General features: G+C 33.0%; 1 protein-coding gene across 4 annotated transcripts in view; it reads left to right on the forward strand.

Moving 5' to 3' along the window:
- Nucleotides 1-4,721: 4,721 nt before the first annotated feature.
- Nucleotides 4,722-26,244, forward strand: part of LOC105832564 — a 99,409-nt gene continuing 77,886 nt past the window's right edge. For 2 of the 4 annotated variants that reach the window (XM_028194796.2, XM_028194795.2), the window contains exon 1: nucleotides 19,566-21,554. In XM_028194796.2, coding sequence (XP_028050597.1) covers nucleotides 19,590-21,554 — 1,965 coding nt within the window. In that variant the 5' untranslated portion in view covers nucleotides 19,566-19,589. Of the gene's footprint in view, nucleotides 5,397-16,034; nucleotides 16,164-19,519; nucleotides 21,555-26,244 lie in introns of those variants that run through there. The other 2 variants (XM_036285277.1, XM_012673654.3) reach the window with 2 other exon arrangements.

Raw genomic sequence — 26,244 nt, forward strand, 5'->3', positions numbered from 1 at the left:
GGTGGTTAAATTAATCAAATAATATGTAAGATGTGTATTATACGAAAAACGGAAAATGAATTTATTGTCATACCGTTACGGCACAATAATTTAAAAAATTATTAATTAAAAAAGTAATTAATTAAATTAACATACACCAACGGATATCGAATATCGTTCCATTCTAGATTTAAGTAAGCATTAAAATGAAACAAGTCCAGAAAATGCCCATCCTGATCAATTTATACGCTAGAATTACACATGCATGTACGGTTCACACATGTTTAATTAATGTATTATATATATAAGTCAGAGTGAACATCTTCTGGACTTGCTCCACTCAATCTAGTATGGGACGCAACGCTGTCGTGATTACAGAATTTGTTGCACATCTATGTATCTTTTAGCTCTAATCTTACATAAAAATTTAAAATAAAAATATCCTGCTCTATTTTTTTATTTGTCCCTTAAAACTATGTAAAATATTACTTATTGTTAGTTCTAGATTAAGAAATACGGATTATACAGAAATAAATTTTGCACGGTTGCAATATAATATTGCCACAATATTGTGCAATATCTGTTAGGAAATATTACATTTGTAATATTGCTACAATATTGCACAACATCTGCTAAGAAATATTACATTTGTAATATTGCTGCAATATTGTGCAACATTTGCTAGGGAATATTATATTTGTAATATTGCTACAATATTTCTGCAATATTGGTTATATTATGCACTATTGCCATATTTCTGCAACGTTGCAGCAATATTTCATGCTGTAGGGGCGCTATATTCTAAGTTTATCTTGAGGATATATCAAAATGACATTCTACTGAGACGTTATATGAATGTTTTACGTATATTCGGTATGATCACAGTACATTACGTATGAGAGTATAATATTCGTACGATATCTGGTGCTGTCTGGGTTTATTTGTAGACCATCAAGAAGAATCGCCACCGCGCTGGAAAAAGGAAAAGGGAAAAGATCCTCAAAGCTCAACAAAAAGCCCTAGAGCGGGCTTTCGAGGAAATTGAGAATTTCGTGGGCTACCTGCTGGAACACACCCCCCTTCCTCCTCCTGTCACAGACGCTCCGCCAGGAAGAGCAATCTCTTCCATTGATCTGTCCCAAGAAGACACCGTCTCTTTGGAAAATTATAATCAGTTAACGTCCAACGCGCCTGAAATAATTACGCTCAGCGATTCCGATCACGATTCCCCGGAGTTGGAACCTTTAGACCCAACAACAGAATACCATAGCGATGCAGTAGCACAGATTATTATATTTCCGCCAGAAGATTAAGTAATACATGTAATAATCCTATACGTTGTTTTATTAATAAATATATATACATTCAATTAATAAATATATACATATATATATATCCAGATTTCTTAATCTTAACTACATCAAGGTCATACTAACCAAATCCCACAAGGTTTTCCATCGGCAACAAGCTCTCGCCATACCCGGGTAGAGTTCGTGTAAGCGGGCTGCCCGAAATTCGAAAGGAGAGCCCCCGCGTCGGTCAGGCGACCGAGGCGTCGCGACGCACACATTGAGAAGAAATATCCCTAGACCCGGACGTTACAGTATCAAGTAGGAGTATCGTACTAAACTGATACGCGTACCAAGTGATACAAATGTCGATGTAAACGCATAAAACGCATTTTAGAGAGAATTTAGCAATTGAGCATAACCTCAGTGCTAAAATCTAAAAACCGGTGTGAAAATGTCTTAGGACGGGATTCATAGACCGATCTTAAGCTCAAGCATTGTCTTAAGTCTAGCTTCGAGCCGACTTGAGACTTACTTAACCAATGAAATAACAGCATTGACGTCTCAAGATCGTGCTTAAGCTGGAACTTGAATAAGATTCGACTATGAATTCCGGCCTTAGTGGCTTAGTTTACATCGTCAAAACCTTAGTACGCGTATTAAGTTTGGTGCGCACCAAAGCCTTAGTACGGGCGCGTTTACATCGAATGTACTAAGCATGTACTGTGAAAAATATAATACAAATTTAATTCATGTTGATGTCTCCTACTAAGACATTTTCACACCGGTTTTTAGATTTTAGCACAGGGGCTCAATTCTTGAATTTATTCGCAAGAGAAACGTATTCGCAAATTTTGTTCTTACAGAAAAGTTAGAAATTTATTGGTTATCGTATGGCTATTAACCAATAAACTTACAACTTTCTGTTAGAGCGAGTATTTGCGTATACGTTTCTCTTGCGAATGATTTCAAGAATCGGGCCCCTGAGGTTATGCTCAATTGCTAAATTCTTTCTAAAATGCGTTTTATGCGTTTACATCGACATTTGTATCACTTGGTACGCGTATCAGTTTAGTACGATACTCCTACTTGATACGCTCGTACCAAATTGATCCGGCAGCGTTTACATCGTGCGTACTAAATATTTAGTACAAATTTGATACGAATATGGTACCTGATACGCGTATCAAATGCACGATGTAAACTAAGCCAGTAGGAGACATCAACATGAATTAAATTTGTATTATATTTTTCACAGCACATGCTTAGTACATTCGATGTAAACGCGCCCGTACTAAGGCTTTGGTGCGCACCAAACTTAATACGCGTACTAAGGTTTTGACGATGTAAACTAAGCCACAATCAAAGATACGCCAATGGCCCCCCACCATGACTGCTATCCACCATCTTGTACCCATACGGTGACTGGAAGAGATTGAATTACCTTATAATTTCTGACACATATTCCTTTAACCTATACTGCTCAACACAGAGCACTCTTCCCTCTTCCTCGCCCAGCGTGGGTACGCAATGGCGGATAAACCATGTGACTCAAGTGACCAATCAAAATTGTGTTCGCCATTGGCGAATCTTTGATTATAGGTCTTTAGCTAATACTAAAGACCTATAATCAAAGATTCGCCAATGGCGAACACAATTTTGATTTGTCACTTGAGTCACATGGTTTATCCGCCATTGCGTACCCACGCTGGGCGAGGAAGAGGGGAGAGTGCTCTGTGTTGAGCAGTATAGGTTAAAGGAATATGTGTCAGAAATTATAAGGTAATTCAATCTCTGCACTCTCGAGGGTCACTATATTTTGACAGTACACTCAGGAAGAACAAGAAAAATTAAATTTGCATCTGTTATATAGCTGCGTACAACTTGGAGCTCGCATTGTTTACTATCTCCACTACTCCAGACCCCAGCCCCAGACCCCAGCTCCCGGCCCCAGTCCCCATCCAGTCTCCGTATGGGTACAAGATGGTGGATAGCAGTCATGGTGGGGGGCCATTGGCGCATCTTTGATTATAGGTCTTTAGCTAATACAGCTCTGTGATTGGCTGATGGCATCTTAAGACAGTACTTAAGATGATCTTAAATATAAGATCCGACTATGACCTAGTTTACACCGAGCACTTGGTACGCGTATCAAATAGTAAATAACTAGTGAATGTGTTTAATCATTGGCTGATCAGCTTAAATTCACTACTTGATACGCGTACCAAGTGCTCGGTGTTAACTAGTAGTATGAATACTGGTCTATGTGCTGATAGCGCTAATGGGTGTTTACGATAATGGCTATCGGAGTAATTTTCTCTAGGACCGAAATATATGATAAGCACAACCATCTACTATCATCATGATTCGTGACAACTCAATGCTGTCCGGTATAGACAAATCATCACGAGCAAGTTGCGAGTTGCGAGTTCCGTGAGTTTGTAGCAGGTAACCTAAAAAGTACGACATAAATAATTTGATTATTACAATTAAAAATAATCTGTTTTTAATGTATGGTAAGATTATTAACTTCATTAAAATAGTAATTATATAACACAATCATGTATTTTTTAAAGTATTGTCTAAAGTAATATTAAAGAGATTATTTTATTTACAAATATTTTATTTATTAATTTGTCTATCAAGTTTCTATTATAACGTATATCTAACGCATATCTAACGTATATCTGTTTACAATATATCTTAATTTACTATGCACTTGTATTACAAATTAAAAAAATTTATTGTAAACATTATTATTAGTTTCACATTAGTGAAATATTCATGCATAATATTTATACATAAAGATATATGATTTTTTAAAATAATGATTACACCATGCAACTTATCATTAACAGTTGTTACAAGAAAGAAAAATATTTATACTTAAATTTTTATTTTACTTGTAATCTGAAAAATATTATTAATAATGATTTATTTAGTAATTTTACACAATTTATCTCATTTGTTTCAAAGTGTTAACACCATCCGTTTAATAAAAGATGACTTTTCTAATATATATGTTAGTTAATAATAAATAATAACATTTATTGAGAATCAATGTTTAATTAAAATATTATATTAGGTTTTGAAATAATACCGTTATGATAGAAACTTGATAGACAAAATAAATATTTGTAAATAAAATAATCTCTGATATTACTTTAGACAATACTTTAAAAATACATGATTGTGTTACATATAATTACTATTTTAAAGTTAATAATCTTATCATACATTAAAACAGATTATTTTTAATTGTAATATCAAATTATTTATGTCGTACTTTTTAGGTTACCTGCTACAAACTCACGGAACTCGCAACTCGCAACTTGCTCGTGATGATTTGGCTATACCGGACAGCATTGAGTTGTCACGAATCATGATAGTAGATGGTTGTGCTTATCATATATTTCGGTCCTAGAGAAAATTACTCGGATAGCCATTATCGTAAACACCCAATAGCGTTTCCCCGAACGCACCCATGGTCGGTAAATTTTGGCTAACTTTCACGAATTAAATAAAATGTATTTGGATCACTTACAAACTTTTTAAATCAAACTTCACAACTTTTCATACAAACTTCAAACGATTCCATATAATAACTTTGTTTAATTAACATATTCCAGCTAAGTGGAAGAATTGGGTGAAAAAATAATTAATTACAAATAAACGAATGACTCACAAACCTTTTTAATTGCATTTCAAACCTCTTCATACGAAATACAAACGATTACACATAGCAATTATTAAAAAAAACCTTCACTTCCGGTCAAGTGTGCGCGAATTTTACTTATGCCTATGATACGCAGTGTGAATCTGGCATAAGTGTGCGTCGGGTTTGTGATAAGTGGAACTGTGGAAGTTGTTTCCAGCTGTGATTGTTATACTTTTAGGTTAGAACATGATTATTCAGAGAACATCGTATTGAAATATCATCAAATGAAAGTGTTTCCTGAAATTTCGATGAAGCAAAGGCTAAACAACGTCATTTCCGAGTACTCTAAAACAGACAATATTCTCGAAAATATTGTGAAATTTTTAGCGCAGAAATTTCATTATTTTTTTTTCACAATATTTTCGTGTTGATGTTTCGTAAACAAAAGAAATCAAAAACGCAATTCGAAGGTTGGTATTGTTTTTATAGTTTTTAAATTACTGTAGAGATTTAATGATGGTAGGCTGTCTGTAAAAATTAAAGATGTCGCATCTGAAAGCATTACCAAAGATATAAAATTTTCCTAAATTTCTTTATTACGTATAAGTATTTGTGTAAAGTTTGAGCACAATTAGTTTAAGCCCATTTGCATTGCTTTAGCATTCTTATATGAATATTAGTTTTATTGTTATATGTAAAAAGTTTGATGTTTAACAACCTAAATTATGCCAAGCAATAAAAAAAAAAAAAAGCCAATTACAAGCAAACTAAAGTTGTAAAGTATGAATGTTATTATTTATTTATTTTTATTTATTAAGATTTTAATTTGATAATAGAAAAAATGCTCTACATTTTAACTTAACTAATAGCCAGAATATACATGGATGTTTTAGAAACGTGTGAAAAATGTAACTAGTGGACATTCCTTACATATTTAAAACATTCAAATCAGATCCTTGAACATTTTTAGAATATTTGAAACATGTTCCATTTTACTTTTCTGAAAAATGTCTATTTTAATTAAGTACTAAGTAGACCAAAATTGAATTATTTTGATTATTAAAATTTTTTTAAGATAAGGTATAGGTAAAGTGTTTATTTTTTATGCAAATTTAAGTTAATTTGTTAGCAATTTATTAATTGTACAAAATTAATAGATTTACAAATTAATGGATGTATTAAATTAATAGAGTTATTCTGTAACTTTTAATGATTTAAAGTTCTGTATCGTCACAATGTTATTGCACAAATATTGATTTATTATATTTTGTGCAATTAATAAGTTGCTAACAGGATTAGGTAAGTTAATATATTTGTTTAGCTAAATTAAATTAAAGTTAATGGATTATAAAATTAATTCAGTTAAAAGTTACATAAATAAAAAACTAACTTAGTCAAAGTTGCGTTAAAATTAATTTAACTCAATTTAAATTAAAGTTAATTTTGATAAGTTTTACCTATATTAAATTAAAAAGCCGTATAATTTATTTGAGCCAGATTATCAATATTTCGGTCATCAAATATATTTAATGTTTTTTTGTAAATTAAGTTATAATATTAATTATATCGAATAATAAAAAATTACTGTTTTCATGCAGGAGTGTATTTTTATTTTATAATTCTTTTTTATAATTTTTATCCAGATAAAATTTTTAATTTTAGAGATTAAAGAAAAAAGTTAATAAGTTAAAGTTTATACGTTTCAAAAATAACTAGTTAAAGTTAAAAATTAAATTATTTAAAACTAACTAAATTAAATTAAAAGTTATTAATTTTTTAACTTTATTATCAACTTTCAACTTTTTAACTAGTTACTACCCAACCATAATTGCTAACAAATTAATCTTAAGTTGCATTAAAAACAAACACTCCACCTACACTTATTTTTTTTAAATACTTAAAATAGATCCAATTTTAGTCAGTTTAGTTCTTAAATATATGACATATTTTAAAAACTTTCTGACTGTTAAATGACCATATTAATAAAAGAAATTGAAAAAACTTATGTCATTATTGTTTTTGCGTTTCAATGTTAACTGTAATAAAAATTAGGAATTTTGTTTAAAAAATTTTAGATTTTAATAATTTAAATCTTTATATTATTATTTAAGATTAAGTGGCATGTCTATCTTTTTTGTTTACTCTTTATCTCGCTGTATTGAGCCAACAGGAAGATACAGCTGCAGTTTATGATGATTTTGAACTTGATTTAGATTAATTTTCAAGAAAAAGATTTTTTTATACATGCAATAGCACAGAAATAATAATTTCTACTATATGTCAAAAAGAATTGACAATTATTTTACACAAGAAGTTTTTTCTTAGGCAAGAATGTTTTCAAACGTATATAAAATGAACAACTTTAAAATGTCCAAGTATGAACATCTAATAATGTATATTTTTTAAAACATTTGTATTATGTCCGTGGACATTTTGACAAAATAAAGACCAAAATTAGTTGTTCATTGGATGTTGTATGTTGTCTGGATAGTGCATTGAACACACTAGTGAGTATTGGTGCATATTAGTATTATTGTATATGATATGAAAATGAGTGATATCACTTTTACACTTAGGTTAGATTATTGTATAATAATTTTAATGTGCATCAGTACATACTAGTGATCTAATTGAATTTTCTATAACCCAAAATCTTCATTAGCACTGAAAAATGAATTATAATGAATTTGGTACATTTACACTGATTTTGCATTAGTACAGAATGGTCTTCAAATAAATTTAATTGGTCACAATGTAGTCAAGAGACATGGTAATTAATTGCGCCAAGTGCACGTGCAGTGCGAGACCAACTGTGTTATTTATTACCTTAGTGTAACACTAAAATAGCACTGAATTAACATCAGATTAATACTAAACAGTGTATGATTGTAATTGCTGTAAGTTTAATAAATACACTGAGATTTCTATCTGAGACCTTAATTTATATTATTATGACTGATATTTATAGTTGAGTCTTATATTTAAGATTGTCTTAAGTACTGTCTTAAACTATCATTAACTAATCACAAAGCTGTATTAGCATCTTAATAATTTTTATAGTAAATTTTTATAGTAAAGAGTTATTAAGTAATCTATATATTTGTTAAAGTGCAACGAACTGATATTTATAGTTGAGTCTTATATTTAAGATTGTTTTAAGTACTGTCTTAAACTATCATTAACTAATCACAAAGCTGTATTAGCATCTTAAGACATTACTTAAGACAGTCTTGAAATAAGAATTGATTGGTATTCTAGCTAATACAGCTTTGTGATTAGTTAATGATAGTTTAAGACAGTACTTAAGACAATCTTAAATATAAGACTCAACTAAAAATATTAGTCCGTTGCACTTTAACAAATACATAGATTACTTAATAAGTCTTTACTATAAAAATTTACAAAATTTTATTATTACTGTCATTTCTAAAAAATCTTTTATAATATAAATTTTAGCCACTATTTTGCTGATATTTTTAATGCCACTAAATTTTACTGTCAAAAATTCTAATAAAGTTTGTGTTTATTTAGTTCATCAGTTTATCGCAATATACATTTGAATGAGTTATCGGTCTATAAAGAATCAAATTTGCATTTATTCTTGTAAGACTAAATAAAAATAAATTCTATACACGTTTTTATTTAGTTCTGTAGGAAAAAACTTTCTTTTAATTCTTAATAGAATAACAAATCACTTGAACAAATTGTACAAGTTTTTTTTCACTTCCAGAGTGATATTTTAGTCTAAAAATTTAAAGAGTAAAAGTAATAAAAAATGATTGTGAGTTGTCAATGGTACGAATGTGTTAAAAAATAAGTACAGTTAAATGACAAAAACAGAAATATAATTGGAATTAAAACTCTGTATTATATTATAAAAGTGAAATTGTAAATCATTTTTTTCGTGATTTATTGTTTTGTTTAATTTGAAATCTTTAAGTAAATGTCTTTTTTTCTTGTATGCGTTTTTAATTCTAAGAATTAGAAGAAAGTAAATTGCAAGTGAATTGAGATTTAAGTTAATCTATTATTGATACAAATGAGTTTCATTAAGTTTAAGAGTCCATTCTACCTTCTTCAAATTTTCAAGGCCTTTCAAATTTACCAGGTTAAAATTTTCATTTTTTTTACCCCTATAAAGTTAGCACCTCCACCAGCAATTAAAAAATCCGTACTTATATAAAAATTTAGTGCTCTTTTGTCGCTAATTTGTTACCCTCTTCCGAATTTTGTCGCTCAAGCGGTTTGGCAGGAAATGACGTTTGAAAGGGGTGGGGCCAGCTTGCCATCAAGCTAGCCCCCCCCCCATAATAAAAAAACGTATTTAGAGCGCTTAAATTAAAAAAATTAATACACCAGAATTTGTTGCTATTTTGTCGCTCTAAGATAGCGCAATAATATTTTGGAATTATTACATTGTTCAAGACATGCCCATATGTACTTAGTATTGGTATACAGGTGTCTCCTAAAAAATGTTCTATTTCCAAAATGTTTTCAGGCTATCTTAGAGCAACAAAATAACAATAAATTCTGATGTATTCAATTCTTCGATTTGAGCACTCTAAATATATTTTTTTAAGTACCGAAGGAGGGGGCAGCTTGACAAAGGTACTGGTTTATCCAACAGATAGTTGAAAAATTTTGTTACTTGCATGATCGCGGTCTTAAAATTTTCTATAAACATTGCCCTTTCAAGATTTACAATGCTTGATTTTGTCGCTCGACTCTAAGTCGGTATAAATAAACAATTTGTGTACCCGGGCGCCGCACGCTGTTATCTAATACATTATATCCCAACAGATAATTAAAAGATTTTGTTACTCGCATGATCGCGGTCTTAAAAATTTTCTATAAACATTGCCCTTTCAAGATTTGCAATGCTCAATTTTGTCGCTCGACTCTAAGTTGGTATAAATAAACAATTTGTGTACCCGAGCGCCGCGTGCTGTTATCTAATACATTATATCCCAACAGATAGTTAAAAGATTTTGTTACTCGCATGATCGCGGTCTTAAAATTTTCTATAAACATTGCCCTTTCAAGATTTGCAATGTTCGATTTTGTCGCTCAACTCTAAGTCGGTACAAATAAACAATTTGTGTACCCGGGCGCCGCGCGCGTAGGCAAATTGTTTAGTTAACCGCACTTAGAGTCGAGCGACAAAATCGAGCATTGCAAATCTTGAAAGGGCAATGTTTATAGAAAATTTTAAGACCGCGATCATGCGAGTAACAAAATTTTTCAACTATCTGTTGGATAAACCAGTACCTTTGTCAAGCTGCCCCCTCCTTCGGTACTTAAAAAAATATATTTAGAGTGCTCAAATCGAAGAATTGAATACATCAGAATTTATTGCTATTTTGTTGCTCTAAGATAGCCTGAAAACATTTTGGAAATAGAACATTTTTTAGGAGACACCTGTATACCAATACTAAGTACATATGGGCATGTCTTGAACAATGTAATAATTCCAAAATATTATTGCGCTATCTTAGAGCGACAAAATAGCAACAAATTTTGGTGTATTTATTTTTTTAATTTGAGCGCTCTAAATACGTTTTTTATTATGGGGGGGGCTAGCTTGATGGCAAGCTGGTCCCACCCCTTTCAAACGTCATTTCCTGCCAAACCTCTTGAGCGACAAAATTCGGAATAGGGTAACAAATTAGCGACAAAAGAGCACTAAATTTTTATATAAGTGCGGATTTTTTAATCGCTGATGGGTTGGCTAACTTTATAGGGGCAATTTTTTTTGCATAATTTAATAGCCTTAAATGTGTAGAATATAGTTAATTAGTTGTAAGTACCAAAATATTTATAAGGTTTATATCAAAACCAAACTTGAAATTTTTTCAAAACATTTTTAGGCTGGCGGAAGTGATAGAGCACATAATATTTAACAAATCAATTTTTCATTAACTCCAATTTTTTATTAATGTAAAGCAATATTTTTTCCATGGAATAGACTACTATCACATCGATATTTATGAGTTTTTTAAATAATAAAAACTATTGAAAAATTGAGGCGCAAAAATTAAAAAAAATAGGGGTCGCCATTTTGTCAATTTAAATTTGAATTAATTCATTGTAATCTACTCTAGAATGACACTCATTGATTAAGAAAATGTTTTTGATTGTTTCAAACGACTTTTACAATCTCTAGGATTTTCGCCATGAGACCATGAGACCTGCATGCAGAGGTTTCGACCATTTGAGTTTTTTCCACAAACAATATATAAAACTGATTTATAAAATTCTTAAATACACATTAAATATAAAAAATGAAATGCAAAAACGGAAATGTCTGTCTTGTTTGATTTTTCTAAAAACAATTTCTAAAAAATTGTTTTTTAAGGTTACAAGATAGATTTATTTATTCGCCAAATTTATATGATAATAGCAAGTTAAGAATTGAATTAAAATTTTTACATATATTAATTTTGAATAAGATAGTATTTCAGACGATCTTAAGGGTGTATCGGGCATACAATCTTAGACAAAAGTACATGAAATTTGAAATACTTAAATATCTACGCCTAACGATTAGTAAATCTAGATGTAAGAAACTTGAACGATAGTTGGAGTCTTATTTTTACTCTTATAAAGGTATTTTTCACGTATTTGCGATTTTTTTCACTTATGAGTTTAAACTTTTGACAGTGAAAATGCACAATTATCTTAAGTTATATTTTATTTCTTTAAAACGGTGTAGTGAAGACAATTGAAACTTGGCAGATATTTTCTTCTATTCATATACTAGATGTACAAAAAAATTCAAAACACTGGTACTATTTCTTCTATATTTTTTTAGTTGTTTCATCCATCAAGATCGTCTTTTTCCGCAAGATAGAAAAGAATACCATGTAAAATCAGTGAAGATTAAAATAGTTATAACTCAGCAACCGTTTAGTGGATGCGTTTTCAATTTTTTGCAGTACATTAGGGAAACTAAAAGAACAATTTCACAAATTTTTAGCAACTTTGTACTATTTTGAACTTCAATCCAATACATCCTTAAAGATAAGACTTGACTAAAAATACTAGTCATAACAATATGAATTTAAAAAATTAAAACTTAGATTACTAATTGCATATTTATTCCAAGCAATTACAATTATACACTGTTTAGTATTAGTCTTACATGTGATTCTTATGTAAAATTGCGTTTTTTATTACATTTATTTGCAAACTTTGAGATAATAGCAGGTTAAGAACTGAATATGACTTTGACCTTAACATATGTTATCGAGGTCACCCTGAGTGACCTTCGAAAGATTTTAGCCGTCGTGATTCGTTAAAAAATTAATAACAAAAAAAATTTCATAAATATTACACATAATTATTCAGTATAAGAGTACATCACATTGTTTTGCGACTTTTTACGCGTAGCAAGGTCTATCCCCCCCCTGCTTACAGAAACGACGTCCACGCTTGTACTTTACTACAAGGTTTACGACTTTAGATTTAAAATTGTGACCAAATAGCGAATTTAAAATGTTTGGGTTAGGTTAGGAAAAAATACGGGTAGGGGGTGCAGGGGGAGTGGCTGAGTCCTTCCCCCGCCTACATGTTCTTTGCACCACACTTTGCATATGGATTAGCAAACATGCAAATCACGCATTTTATATATTATTAAATGATATAAAATACATATTTTTAAAAAATTAAATAGAGGAGTACTCAAAATATTGAACGTCTACTGCAAAGTGTGGTGTAGAGAACGTGTGAGCGGGGGAGGAGCTTTGCCCTTTTCCCTGCACCCCTTCCCCGTATTTTTTTAACCTAACCTAACCCAAACATTTTAAATTCGCTATTTGGTCACAATTTTAAATCTAAAGTCGCAAACCCTTGTAGTAAAGTACAGGCGTGGACGTTGTTTTGCTCTGTAAGCAGGGGGGAATAGATCTTGCTACGCGTGGAAAGTCGCAAAACCGTGTGATGTACTCTTATACTGAATAATTATGTGTAATATTTATGAAACTTTTTTTGTTAATAATTTTTTAACGAATCACGAGCGACGGCTAAAATCTTTCAAAGGTCACTCAGGAGGGTGACCTCGATAACATATGTCAAGGTCAAGATCATCGGAGTATCTCCCCTAAACTGAATAATTACCGTTATTTCTTTTTGTACATATTGTATACATTATAAACCAAATTATTAGAAGGTTGCATTGAAAGTCGCTGTTTACTTGTAGATGATATGCTTTAGCTGCGTATGCTGTGGGCAGTGATAAATGTCTCTTATATTATTTTGAAGTGTGAACATTTCTCACAAAAATTTATTTAAGAGACACCATTTTTTTGTTTACATAAGTGCTTTTTTTATCACAAAGCAATGTTCTCTTGGTGGGATATGGAGGCTGTCGTGTATTATGAACTGTTGAAATCGAACAAAACAGTCATCGCCGAATGTTATCGATAATAATTGAAGCGTTTGATAATTTGATGCAAATACGACCATCAATTGCATTAAATTGTCGAAAAGTGATTCTTATCCATGACAACGTTCGGTGCTATAGTCGTGAAACAAACACTGATGGAGTTTGAATGGGAGATTCTCTTGCACTCACAAGCGAACGGTCGGAAGTGTTTCTTACCGATTTTAATGAGCTTTGGATATGTTGAATATAACAAATCATTAGACCCATATTTTTTAGCTGCGTATCTTGGGCTGCGTGTTTAGGGGTTGAAATCATTCCTTGAAAATAACGCATTTTTTCATTTCTGGCGAATATCTTTTAAATTATAAGGTTTATGAAAAAATATTCTATACCAAAGTTTTATGACATTTTATACTCTTTACAATGGTATATTTATATTTTTCAAAAATTTTAAATTTTTTAATTTACCATCACCTCCCCCTCCCCTTTTTGCAACATTTTCAAAATTTTGTAAGAACAAAAAATTAAAGAGCATTAAAAGCTGAATTTATTTATATATAATAACATATGGGTTCCACCATTCCCAATTATTGGCAAAACGATGATAATCTCGTGCTATAGGCGCCGCGATGAGAGGAGTGTTGCGTTATTTCTTTAGTTGCGATACATTCAATAACTCTCTTCTGCATATATTTTTATATTAGAACATAAAAATGGATTAATCTTAATTACCCCGATAATCATTTGAAGAGGCAAATGTTGACAATAGATTCTGTTTACCGAAATGCAGCAGATGTGAAACAAACTTTGATATTAAAAATACTATCCGCATAATTCTAGCAAAAACTTATCAATGTCAATCAACAGATTACTTAACAAAATGATGGTGAACAGCAAGCAGATTTGTCAAAAGCATTGACGAAAGATTGATGATAAACACTAAAGTAGCTTTGTTTAGTGCAAATTGTCATCAAACTGTCCGCACAAATGTAACAGTATAGAGATGGTTATCAAACACATCAGATTGGCGGTTAATAGCATGCAAATATGTCGAACACGTTGACGACAGATAGACGCCAAAAATGCAGATTAATACATTTAGTAGGGGGCAATAAAAAGCGCACAAATATACTCTAAACGTAAATTAAAATTTATAATCTATTGTTCCACTTTTAATTTGCGCGTTCATATATATAAATGTTACATCTTTAAGAAAGAAAAGGTACGAGAGAGTACTCTCTGAATACCGGAGTATTGTTTGCAACATAAATATAAATCCCTTAATAATTAATATAATTTCCATTGGATACCACGTTCACACATTTTAAAAGAATTAATGTTTTTGCAATAGAGCAAGATATTTAGTGTTAGTTTTATTTTAAATAATAATTTAGAAATTTTATTTTTGTGTATTTGTATTGTTTTTGGTAGTGTTTGCAACATAAATATAAATTCCATAAATAATTAATATAATTTCCATTGGATACCACGTTCACACATTAAAAAAAAATTAATGTTTTTGCAATAGAGCAAGATATTTAGTGTTAGTTTTATTTTAAATAATAATTTAAAAATTTTATTTTTATTTTTTAAAAGATATATTTTATCAGTTTTTTAAGTCTTTAATATTTATTATTTTCCAACAAAAATCTATTAATTTCCAACAAAAATTTATTATTATGGTCCACGCGCGCAAAAAAAATCATAAACGTGCGTTTATTTTTTTGCCATTGCCAGAATCATAAAAAGTGTTTCCATTACGTTATGTAAATATTTTTATAAGTTTGTATAATTTTACATTAAAATATTGTACTCAGACGTTGAATCGGTCGGCTGTCCTGGCCGATCAATGTATTGATTTTTTGGAGAAGAGCGTTGACAGCTGTTATGATCTTGACAACGCAAATAAACAACGAGTGGAATTTTGGTCTCGCGCTAAGACGGACGTTTTAGTGAAACGCTTGTATTCCTTACTAATAAAGTCTTTTGTATTACTCAAAATGTGGTGCATGAGGGTTTCTTATTTACGTCCGCGATCGCGCGTAACAATACATATAAAATAGTCTGACAATATATTATGTATACATATAATATAAACATGCAGACAGAAATATCTGATCATACACAGAAAAAATGAATCTTTACTGCAAGTACATTTTTATTTTTGAACGTTATATGCTTTGATATGAGCATGAAATGTTGTCATCATCCACCAGAAATGTTTACTTTTCACTACCCATCGCTATGTGGCGTTATGTGGGTTTTCTCGTGAATAAAATTTATCTTATGAATAAAAGAGTCTCGCCAATAGAGCGCGGTAGAAAGCAAGTTTTCGCCATTGACATAATACTATATTGAAATATGACAGTATTAAGACATATAAAAGAGATCGAAATGAAGTTAATAAAGTGATGTCTTTTTCTATCTACATTGGAAAAAAAAAAACACTGAACTAATGTGGTTTATTGCTAATCTGGTTTTTTACGGACAAATCTACTTCATGTTTATTGTCAATTTGCCGTAATTTCTGCAAACAAATCTGCTTTGCGTTTGTCGTCAATTTGTTGTAAACTCTGCATACAGATCTGCTGAATATTTGGTGCAAATCTATTATCGGTTTGCAATTGACAAACATGCTGTCAATTTGTTGCTGCTGTTAATTTCTTGCTGATGTCTCACTATTAATGGCAAATCTGCTATAATATTGCAATCTATTTTGTATTAGAATATGATATCAAGTTTTGGTTGCAATTGGAGCGCACTCAAGGACACAATAGGCCCTGGATTTGACAACTTTACTCTGCAGAAAATTGTTTCCCTATTGTTAGCAATTTGGGAGTAAATGGATAGCTAGGTACATAATACTCAACGTATTACACGATATAAAGCATAAATGCATATACATATACATATAATAAAAGTAGCATATATACATATGTATACGGTATTGCAAGAATTAAAATAGTTATGCGTAATAGTAGAATAGAGATAATTTTATCTCTGCAGATAAAATTATATTTAAAAAATGTTATCTGAAGTGGCGTTTGCACAAAGATTAATCAGTTCAATCAATGTTAAAATCCTTCGAGGTCACACTGGGTGGTTACCACTCATCATCATTTTTGAAGTGCTGTATTTATAAAATTATTAAAGATATGATAACAAAAAAATTTACGGATAAACTTGAATATTTAGAAAATGTATTCTGATATTATTAAAAAAAAAATCTAAAAACGTTAGTACCTAAAAAAATTCTTAAATCTTGCAACATTCGAAAAAACAGTTTTTACAAAATAAATTGTAACTTCTTAACTTTTTAATATTTTTAACTAAAAATTTAGACTTTTATTGTTCAAGTCTTGTACTTTAAGGAAAAAAAGTAACTTTTTTTAAAAAAGGGTATTTATTTTGTATACTGAACATGGATATTTTAGAAAAATTAAGTTTATTATATTTTTACCATTAAAAAAGTTTAAAAGTAAGTATTTATTAAATAAATAGTGTTTATTTAAAAAATTAATCACTTTAACCGCAATCAGTGCATAAATATATTCTGTGATAGTCACACATAAGCCTTGAACATTGCATTTTTATCTTTTGATCTTTTTTACTGCAACACATCGCTTTTGTTTATCAAATTGATAATGCTCATTGTCAGTGACTGGACGATCTCTTAATCCTAAAGTGTATGGCCTAATTATATACTTACATTTTTAGATCACAAAAAATACAAAAATTCGAACCACCAAAAAACAAAAAACTTACATGGAGGTCACTCGTGGGGTGGCTACTACCTTACTTTGTTTTCGAACGATTGCCAAAAGCGAACTAATACGACTTTCAATTACAGAATAGTACAAAAGGATAGATGAAACGTTGAATTACCACTAAATGGCGTTATTAGTATTATTTTTTTTTAGATTAGAAAAATATAACGTGTTGAATTTAAGCGATGGGGTGATAACGATGGGGTGAAAACGGGTGGTTTTCACTTGGACACAATACAATTGGACACAGTGCAAATGGACACGTTGCAAATGGACACAAAATAATGTACACCGTACATTTCTACACTGTAATCGTGGCCACACACACACGCACGCACGCACGCACGCACGCACGCACGCACGCACGCACGCACGCACGCACGCACGCACGCACGCACGCACGCACGCACGCACGCACGCACGCACGCACGCACGCACGCACGCACGCACGCACGCACGCACGCACGCACGCACGCACGCACGCACGCACGCACGCACGCACGCACGCACGCACGCACGCACGCACGCACGCACGCACGCACGCACGCACGCACGCACGCACGCACGCACGCACGCACGCACGCACGCACGCACGCACGCACGCACGCACGCACGCACGCACGCACGCACGCACGCACGCACGCACGCACGCACGCACGCACGCACGCACGCACGCACGCACGCACGCACGCACGCACGCACGCACGCACGCACGCACGCACGCACGCACGCACGCACGCACGCACGCACGCACGCACGCACGCACGCACGCACGCACGCACGCACGCACGCACGCACGCACGCACGCACGCACGCACGCACGCACGCACGCACGCACGCACGCACGCACGCACGCACGCACGTACGCACACGCACGCACACACACGCAACACACACGCAACACACACGCAACACACGCACACACGCAAACACATGCACGCACGCACGCACACACGCAAACACACGCAACACACATAAACACGCGCGCGCGCGCATGCACGCCCGTTGAACTCGGTCTCTGCCTTCTTTCAAGTCGTTGTACCACATGTAAACATTTTTTTGCGACATAATCTTATAACCAAAGGCCTTATGCAACATCCTCAACGTTTCCGCGGCAGAATATTTATTCCACAAAATTTAATGCAAATTCTTTGCTCAACAAAATTAGACAGTAAAAATCGAAAAACTCACTTTTGTGTGTTTACAAAAACACGTGTAGCTCTACAGCAATTGAATATATTGACATGAAACTCTGCATAAATGTCAAAGACAGTACTACCAACCCACAAAAAAAAATAATTTCGATTTTATAGTACCCACGAAGTTAAATGAAAAATTCAGTCGCAGAATTTTTGCGTGTAAAATAACTAATTTTATATCTGTTCCGCGTTTGTCAAACTTAATTCCGAGCGATCATCCGCTTGTGTCACGTGCGAATTACCATTGCCGCTCAACGAAGCCTTGTAATTTTGTATCACTTGTTAAATATATTTGTTAATTTCCTTGTTAAATTCGTGTTGTCTCGATAGTTCTCTCGCCTTCCCGATTCCATTTGCCCGCGCCGAACCTCTTCTTTTACCATTTTTTGGGGGCTGAGTAGCTGGTTATTGGAGCCGCCGACGTCCGGTTGCTTACAAGGCTCATTTTTTTTTGCGACTTAGTCAATTAGAGCGCAATCTTCCGTGGATTGTGAGAAGAGTGGTACGCTCAACGTACCTGGCGCCCAATCGATTATCCTGTAGAAAATTTACGAGAAAACGGTCGCCCCGACACCCAGGCGGCACAGGGCCGCGACCAGGGACGGAAGCGATGTTGGCCGTCGCTCGCGAGCGCGGTTACAATATATATATATATATATATATATATATATATATACATATATATATATATATGTATATATATATAATAAAAAATCCTTCCATTATTCTTTTGTAGTTGCATTTTAGTGTTAGTTAAACTCGATCTGTAACGTATAGATTTTAAGTACTAGCAATAAATATTAATTTTTATAGAGACAATAAAGTAACGAAAAAGTAATGAATCATTACTTTTTTAGCAACGAGTAGCGGTAACGAGTTTTTTTTTTAAGTAATATTAACGGTAACGTGCTACTTTTACGAAGTAATGTTTTTAATCCTGATATATTACATGTGCTGATTATTGTGCTGTAGATAATTGAACGATTAAAAAAGATAATTATAAATGTAAATAAAGTAAAACGTTTCGTTGAATAAATTATTATTTATTTTTTAAACTTTATTTTTTATGCCTTCTTATATATTGATTGTGTTCTTTTTTTGTTGAAATGATTTTTAAAATTTAAATTTAAATTTATGAAAAATTCGAATCTCTATATAACGGATAAATCATAGAATTAAAAAATACGAATAATACGATTGATTAAACATACAATATAAGCAAATTTATATTATATCTTTTTCAGGACTTTATATGTGTTGAAGACAACCACATATTTCTGAGTATTATCTCAGTGAACAAAAAATACAGCTACTATGGCGGACGAAGAAGGCACAGAGTGGCTTCAAGAACTGCTTCACGATGTACAGCTTTCTCAGTTTTTCACACGTATTCGAGATGACCTGCAAATTACTCGTTTGCATCACTTTGATTACGTTCAAGCAGAGGATTTGGAAAAGATTGGTTTAGGCAAGCCTGGCGTTAGACGTCTGCTGGATGCGGTGAAGAAAAGACGTAATGCTCAGTGGAAAAAGAGTTTAATTACCAAAATTAAACCTGGTGGTAGTGGTAAAAGTACCAAACGATTATCGCAGCCCGTTGAAACCTCTTCGGTGTTGACGTGTCTTATACAAGACAAAGATGTAACGCTATCTGTTAAATTGGGCGACGGGAGTTTCGGTGTGGTAAGAAGAGGGGAATGGACCTCCCCTTCGGGACGAATTTTACCCGTCGCTGTAAAGGTCCTCAAAGCGGACGCTCTTACCCAGCCGAGTGTAATAGAAGACTTCGTCTCGGAGGTTCAAGCGATGCACACTTTAGATCATCATAATCTTATTAGATTGTATGGCGTGGTATTATCGCAGCCGATGATGATGGTGACTGAACTTGCGCCTTTAGGTGCACTGCTCGATTATCTGCGACAGCAATGCAGTAGAATTTCAATTCTCACGCTCTGTAATTACGCATTACAGGTTGCCACGGGTATGGCGTATTTAGAAGCGAAACGCTTTTTACATCGTGATCTTGCATGTAGAAACGTTTTGTTGAGCACCGTTGACAAGATTAAGATTGGCGACTTTGGTTTAATGAGGGCGCTTCCTGAACAAGAAGATTGTTATGTCATGACAGAACATAAGAAAGTGCCTTTTCCTTGGTGCGCACCCGAGTCTCTCAAAGTTCGGCACTTTAGTCACGCGTCGGACGTCTGGATGTTCGGTGTGACGTTATGGGAGATGTTGACGTTCGGTGAGGAGCCCTGGTTGGGATTGAACGGTTCTGAGATCTTACGTAAAATTGATCGCGAGGGCAAACGACTTCACGAGCCAGAAGCAATGCCGCCGTACATGTACGAACTAATGCTTCGTTGCTGGGCAAGAGAGCCCTCGGAAAGACCGACGTTTGCTTTTTTGAAGGAGTCATTGACCAGTATGGTGCCATCCGTAATGAAAGCTTTGACCGCCTTTGAAGAGACCGGTAAAATGTCCATCGAACCAGGAGATCAGATCGTGATTATCGATGGGCGACCCGAAAACTACTGGTGGAAAGGTCAAAATCAAAGAACTTTTCAAATAGCACATTTTCCGCGCTGTTTGGTCGATCCAATGCGCCGAAAGCAACCGGAAGACATTAGCAAACCGTTGGAGAACTCTTTTATTCATACGGGGCATGGAGCACCCTTCGGCAAGAGTTGGGGAAGTCCCGTTTACATCGATGATGTATATTTGAGAAATCCAATGGATCCTCCGGATGTATTGGTGGCGGCTTCAGCTGACAATCTTATGAAAAAGAAATTCTCTTGTGGCACTCCGCGTGAGAGAACTAGAAAACAATTCAATTACACAAAATTGCATAACGATGCCAGGTTGATTCCTATTAAAGTATCACAAGCGTCATCAACTCCGAACATTAGCAAGGAGGATACTTTGATTGATTTATCCGCCGAGGAGTCAGCGAGTGTACATGATCAGAAGGTTACATATAAGCAGGTGATTACTATTTTGGATGAACCTATCGATGGTGAGAGATTTTCCTGGCAGGATGAGGAAGGTAGAACGTATGCCAATTTTCCTAGTAATGTGGATCCCGCGTATTCTGATCCCTTTGATACCTCTGCGGTGTTCATGAAGCCACCACATTCGCGATATTATAGTCACGTGCCTGCTGATATCGCTAATTGCTATCTAAAGACACAGACATATGGAAATGTGAATGATCAGGAAGGAGGAGATAATAGTCAAGACACTATGAATTCTTTCAACTTTGACTCCGCTAATACAGAGGTACGTTCTTACAGTGATATATTAGACATATATTTTCAAATTACTTGTGATATGTGATGAAAATCTCGAATCCAAAATAGTTATTTTATGTGCGAGCGTGTGTGCGTGTGAATTCAGAATGTTTTGCGACGTTATTTAATGCAAAATATACAGATATATGTGATATAGTTTTAACACTGATTTTGAACTGCAAGGAAATATTTCTAGAAACCAGCAGGAATCGCTTATTGTCACCAGTAATTAAATCCAAAGAAAGACAAATATGTAGTCGACTGACTGGCTAAATTTCTTTATTAAGTTAAAAAATTACGACGTTTCGACCATGGGATTTGATCTTTCTCAAGTAATTACAAATCAATGATTTGCGAGACTATAATCGTTAACAGTCCGTGGCAGCGAATTTGTAAACAATTTTAAAATTATAACGGTTACAAATATAAAATTATAAGAAATATAAAAGATATAAAAATATATAAAAACGCCATAAAAGGTAATACGTTAGATCTTACGTGTCTCATTGTCAGTCAATAGTGAAACGATGACTATAATAAGGACAAGTCTAATTTATTTAAAACGGGAAGTCAAAACAAGATTATATTTGTCGTCAAGCTTGTATGAGCGCAAACAAGCGTCTGAATATTTCTGTACATTGCTACATTACTAAATGGTAAAGGTAAACATTACATGGTATTACGTTGTTATATACACTGTCTAAATTCTCAGCGTCTTTTTTGAATTTATTGTATTATGATTCTTCTTTACAAAGAACATTTCGGCAATCTCTCTTTTTCTTCTGTTATTTTCGGTTAGTAATGTAATTAATGTAATGTAATTTTTTTCTGTTATTAATGTAAAATGCACGGGGATTGCCAATTGAACTTGTGGTTTGTTAAGCGATGTTTACTGACTATTGAGTGGCTACTTTCATATTTCCTTATTTATTATTTATTATTTATTTTTATATTATTATTTATTTATTATTTATTTATTATTTATTTTTATTATTTATTTTTCTTATTTATTAACTTTACTAATTTTATATACATACAATGTATATGAATTTGATGTACAAATGTTTCGGCCGTTGGTTTCGGCCATTTTCCGTGTATAAAACAATTTTCTTCACAGTTACAATCTTATTCGTCAATCCACAAGATAAATGGTTGAAACCAATAGCCGAAACATTTGTACATTTAATTATTAAAATGTTTACTTAGCAAAATCTAACTAGCTTTGGTTCTATAAGCGTGTATTTATTATTTATTTGTTTGGGTATTTTAGATCAACCGCAGGAATCGGCATGTACGTTAGTTTATTTCATAATTTCTCTCAGAGTTACAATTTTTTACATAATTTTTAACACTACTTTATATCTATTTTATATCTAAATTTTAACCTAAGATGAGCTAGCACTTATCTGTCCGCTCGCTACTTCCTATCTACACACACATAGGCGCGCGCGTGCATGCACACGTACGCATTCGTATTCACATTCACTTGCAATAATAATTTGACGACCTCATAATCATAATATGATCTGCTGTTTCCTTAAGACGGATGAACTTCTCGATGAATTATAAATAAGAGTTTTATTTAATAAGTTTCTTACTGACTTTAAACTCGATCTGTTTACTTGATAAAAACAACGAGAAATCGTACATTTTTATCACATAACAAGCGTTTATTAGACAAAGTTTTTTACTAATGAATTCATTAATTAATCACTATCGGTCAGTATTAATCACTGTCGATTAATTATTCAGCGACTGAAAACGCTTCCGAGAAACACAAATTACTCACACATAACACGCGGTGACACACCGATAGCAAGTAGTCAACCGATTTTACGGTAATTATTTAGGGGACACCGCGCCGATGACCTTGACCTTGACAAATGTTGTCAAGGACATGATTCTGAGTAACTTATAACTTAATCGGCTATCATTGTTAAAAAATTATTAACAAAAAAAGTTTTTTGAATTACATGTAATTTTTAAAAACAACATGTTTATAAAGATCACGTTTTGCACGAAAAGTTGTGAAGCTATATAGGTATAGAGAAGCCTCTTCTCCGCCTACACGTTCCCTTTTATACCTCCCCGTGTGCGTGCGTGCGTGCGTGCGTGCGTGTGTTCTATTTTACATAAATAATTTTAAAATTTTTTTTGTTAATACTTTTTGAACGAATAATGATCGCCGATTAAGTTGTAAGGAAATGTGTCCTCTAAACTAAATAATTACCGATTTTACTAATAAATTTGCTAATTAATCACTATTGATCACTATCGATTAATTATTTTGCGATTGAAAACCGCTCGAAGAAACATTATACATTACCATCCCGCAACACGCATTTACCAAACAAAATTTAACTGATTTTATCGGTTATGTTTACAATCAAGTGCACGCGGTGCCGTTATGACTCGTTTATGCGCTCCTATGTTGAGAATTGCTCACGCGTCTCAGTACGGAATTACAAAGACAAAAAAGAAGCTAAAAAGTTTCTGTTTTTAACGTTACCAACAGAATCATGGCGAGGCAGAAAATGGTTCTGTTTTTTATTTTTATAAGTTTTTACAATTTTATGTATTTTTATATTTTTTAATAATTATATTTTTAAAATTATATATATATTTTTATTTTTTTGTTTTAACATTAACTTAAAATGTTAATATATTTTATATTATATTTTTAAATAATACAATTTGTAAGAAAATGAGAATTAAAAGAAAATATACGAAAAAATAATAGAAATAATAGAAATTTTTTAAATTAAGAAAAACAATTTAAAAATTGTGATTGCTGGCATTAACGTTTGCGAATATTTCTGTAACATTCTTTTTACATAACTTATTAACATAATCAAAATTGTTAGCTATTTCACTTTCGATTAATAAAAGTGGTAAATTAGATAGTTGCTTTTGTGTTATTGTACTTCTAAAATAATTTTTGATTAAGTTTAATTTTGAAAAAATTAATTTTAATTCTGAAAAAGTTTCCTTGCTGGTAGAGTCATCCTCCAAGTTTTGCGCCCCTTTAAATTTTGCGTCCTACACTGGAGCATATAATGCGTACTGCCTCGTAACGCCCCCGAGTACACGCGAATTTATTAGATCTCGATAGTGGTAGGGTTATCTATTAAGGCGTGTGTTAGCGCTGTATTTTCTATACTGTGGCGCTGTATCAATCTATCCCAGAGAGATGATTAAACAGACGAATCGATGTCTGCTTTTAAATCCAGTAAAGCACTAAAACCAAAAATCAATTACATTAGAGAATCACTGAGCGCTTATTACTAACCCGGTTCATTCACTGAATGCGCCCAATATTAAATTGTTTGAGAAATAAATAATATTACATGATAATTATGTTTTATGTTATCGTAAATGTAATTTAAAAAAAAGGTAAAGAGGCGCCAAATGTGTGTGTGTGCGTGCGTGCGTGCGTGTGTGTGTTTACGGAAAATGCTATTATGTTACATATTGCACTGCTTTTATTTCTTTTAATTTAAAATAAATTTAAATGTGAAATTACAAGAAATTGCCTTTCAAAATAAAAAGACAAAAATTTTGTCTTTTCTACAAAAATAATGATATGAAGTAAATGTGCCAGCTGTAAGAACGGATATTTATATAAAATTTATTTATTACTTTTTAATATTAAAATGTTATAATCAATAATACGGTTCTGTATATACATATAAGTAATATACATTCCTGAAATGGTACAACTTTAATCATAAGAATAAACGCTACAAAATGAGAGTGTTAAGTTTTTGTCTACAAAAATAATGATATGAAGAAAAATGCGCCAATCTATAAAAATAGATGCTTATTCTTTGGCTGGCATTCATAGTTTGATTTTTCATTAAGCTTGTTTTAGACAAGAGATTAATATTGGGATTGAATTGAAATGTAACCAATTAGGAACAAAACCAATATTCTCCTCTCTTCTCCATATACCTCTATCGCTCTCTCTCACTATCCCCTCTCTTCGATCTCAACCATCGCTCCATTTTGTCTTTTTGTCCTCACTCCGGCTCCGGATTTTTACACCTCCACTGCTCTTCTTCTCTTTCTTTCCACGACTTTCCTCCAATTTCACCTCGACACATTCTCCATGATTATCTACCAATGTATCTCTCGACACATTTTCCATGATTATCCTCCTTTCAACTCTCCTTGGGAGTGGTTCAATTGGACACAGTACAATTGGACACAGTACAATTGGACACAGTGCAAATGGACACGGTGCAAATGGACACAAAATAATGTATACGTTTCAAATGGACACGGTTCATTTTGACACAGGAATTTTGGACACAGTAATTTTGTACACATAAAAAACAAATTCTGGACAAATTATAATTTGGACACGATAAAAATACACCGTGCAATTGGACACGTAAGATTTGTACACCGCAAAGTTGTACACCGCCAAGTTATATACCTCAAACTTGTACACCGCAAAGTTGTACACCGCAAACTTGTATACCGCAAAGTTGTACACCGTGTATATTGTATTGGAAATCTGCAAACACGTATAAACTTTACTTTGTTTGCAATGTACAACATGGGTTAGCGACTTCGACTTCCGAAGGCCCTCCCTTGCACCTCCCGTGTGTGTGTGTGTGTGTGTGTGTGTGTGTGTGTGTGTGTGTGTGTGCGTGCGCGCGTGCGTGCGTGCGCGC

Source organism: Monomorium pharaonis, chromosome 4 (genome assembly GCF_013373865.1).
Source record: "Monomorium pharaonis isolate MP-MQ-018 chromosome 4, ASM1337386v2, whole genome shotgun sequence".
NCBI classification, from domain to species: Eukaryota; Metazoa; Arthropoda; class Insecta; order Hymenoptera; family Formicidae; genus Monomorium; species Monomorium pharaonis.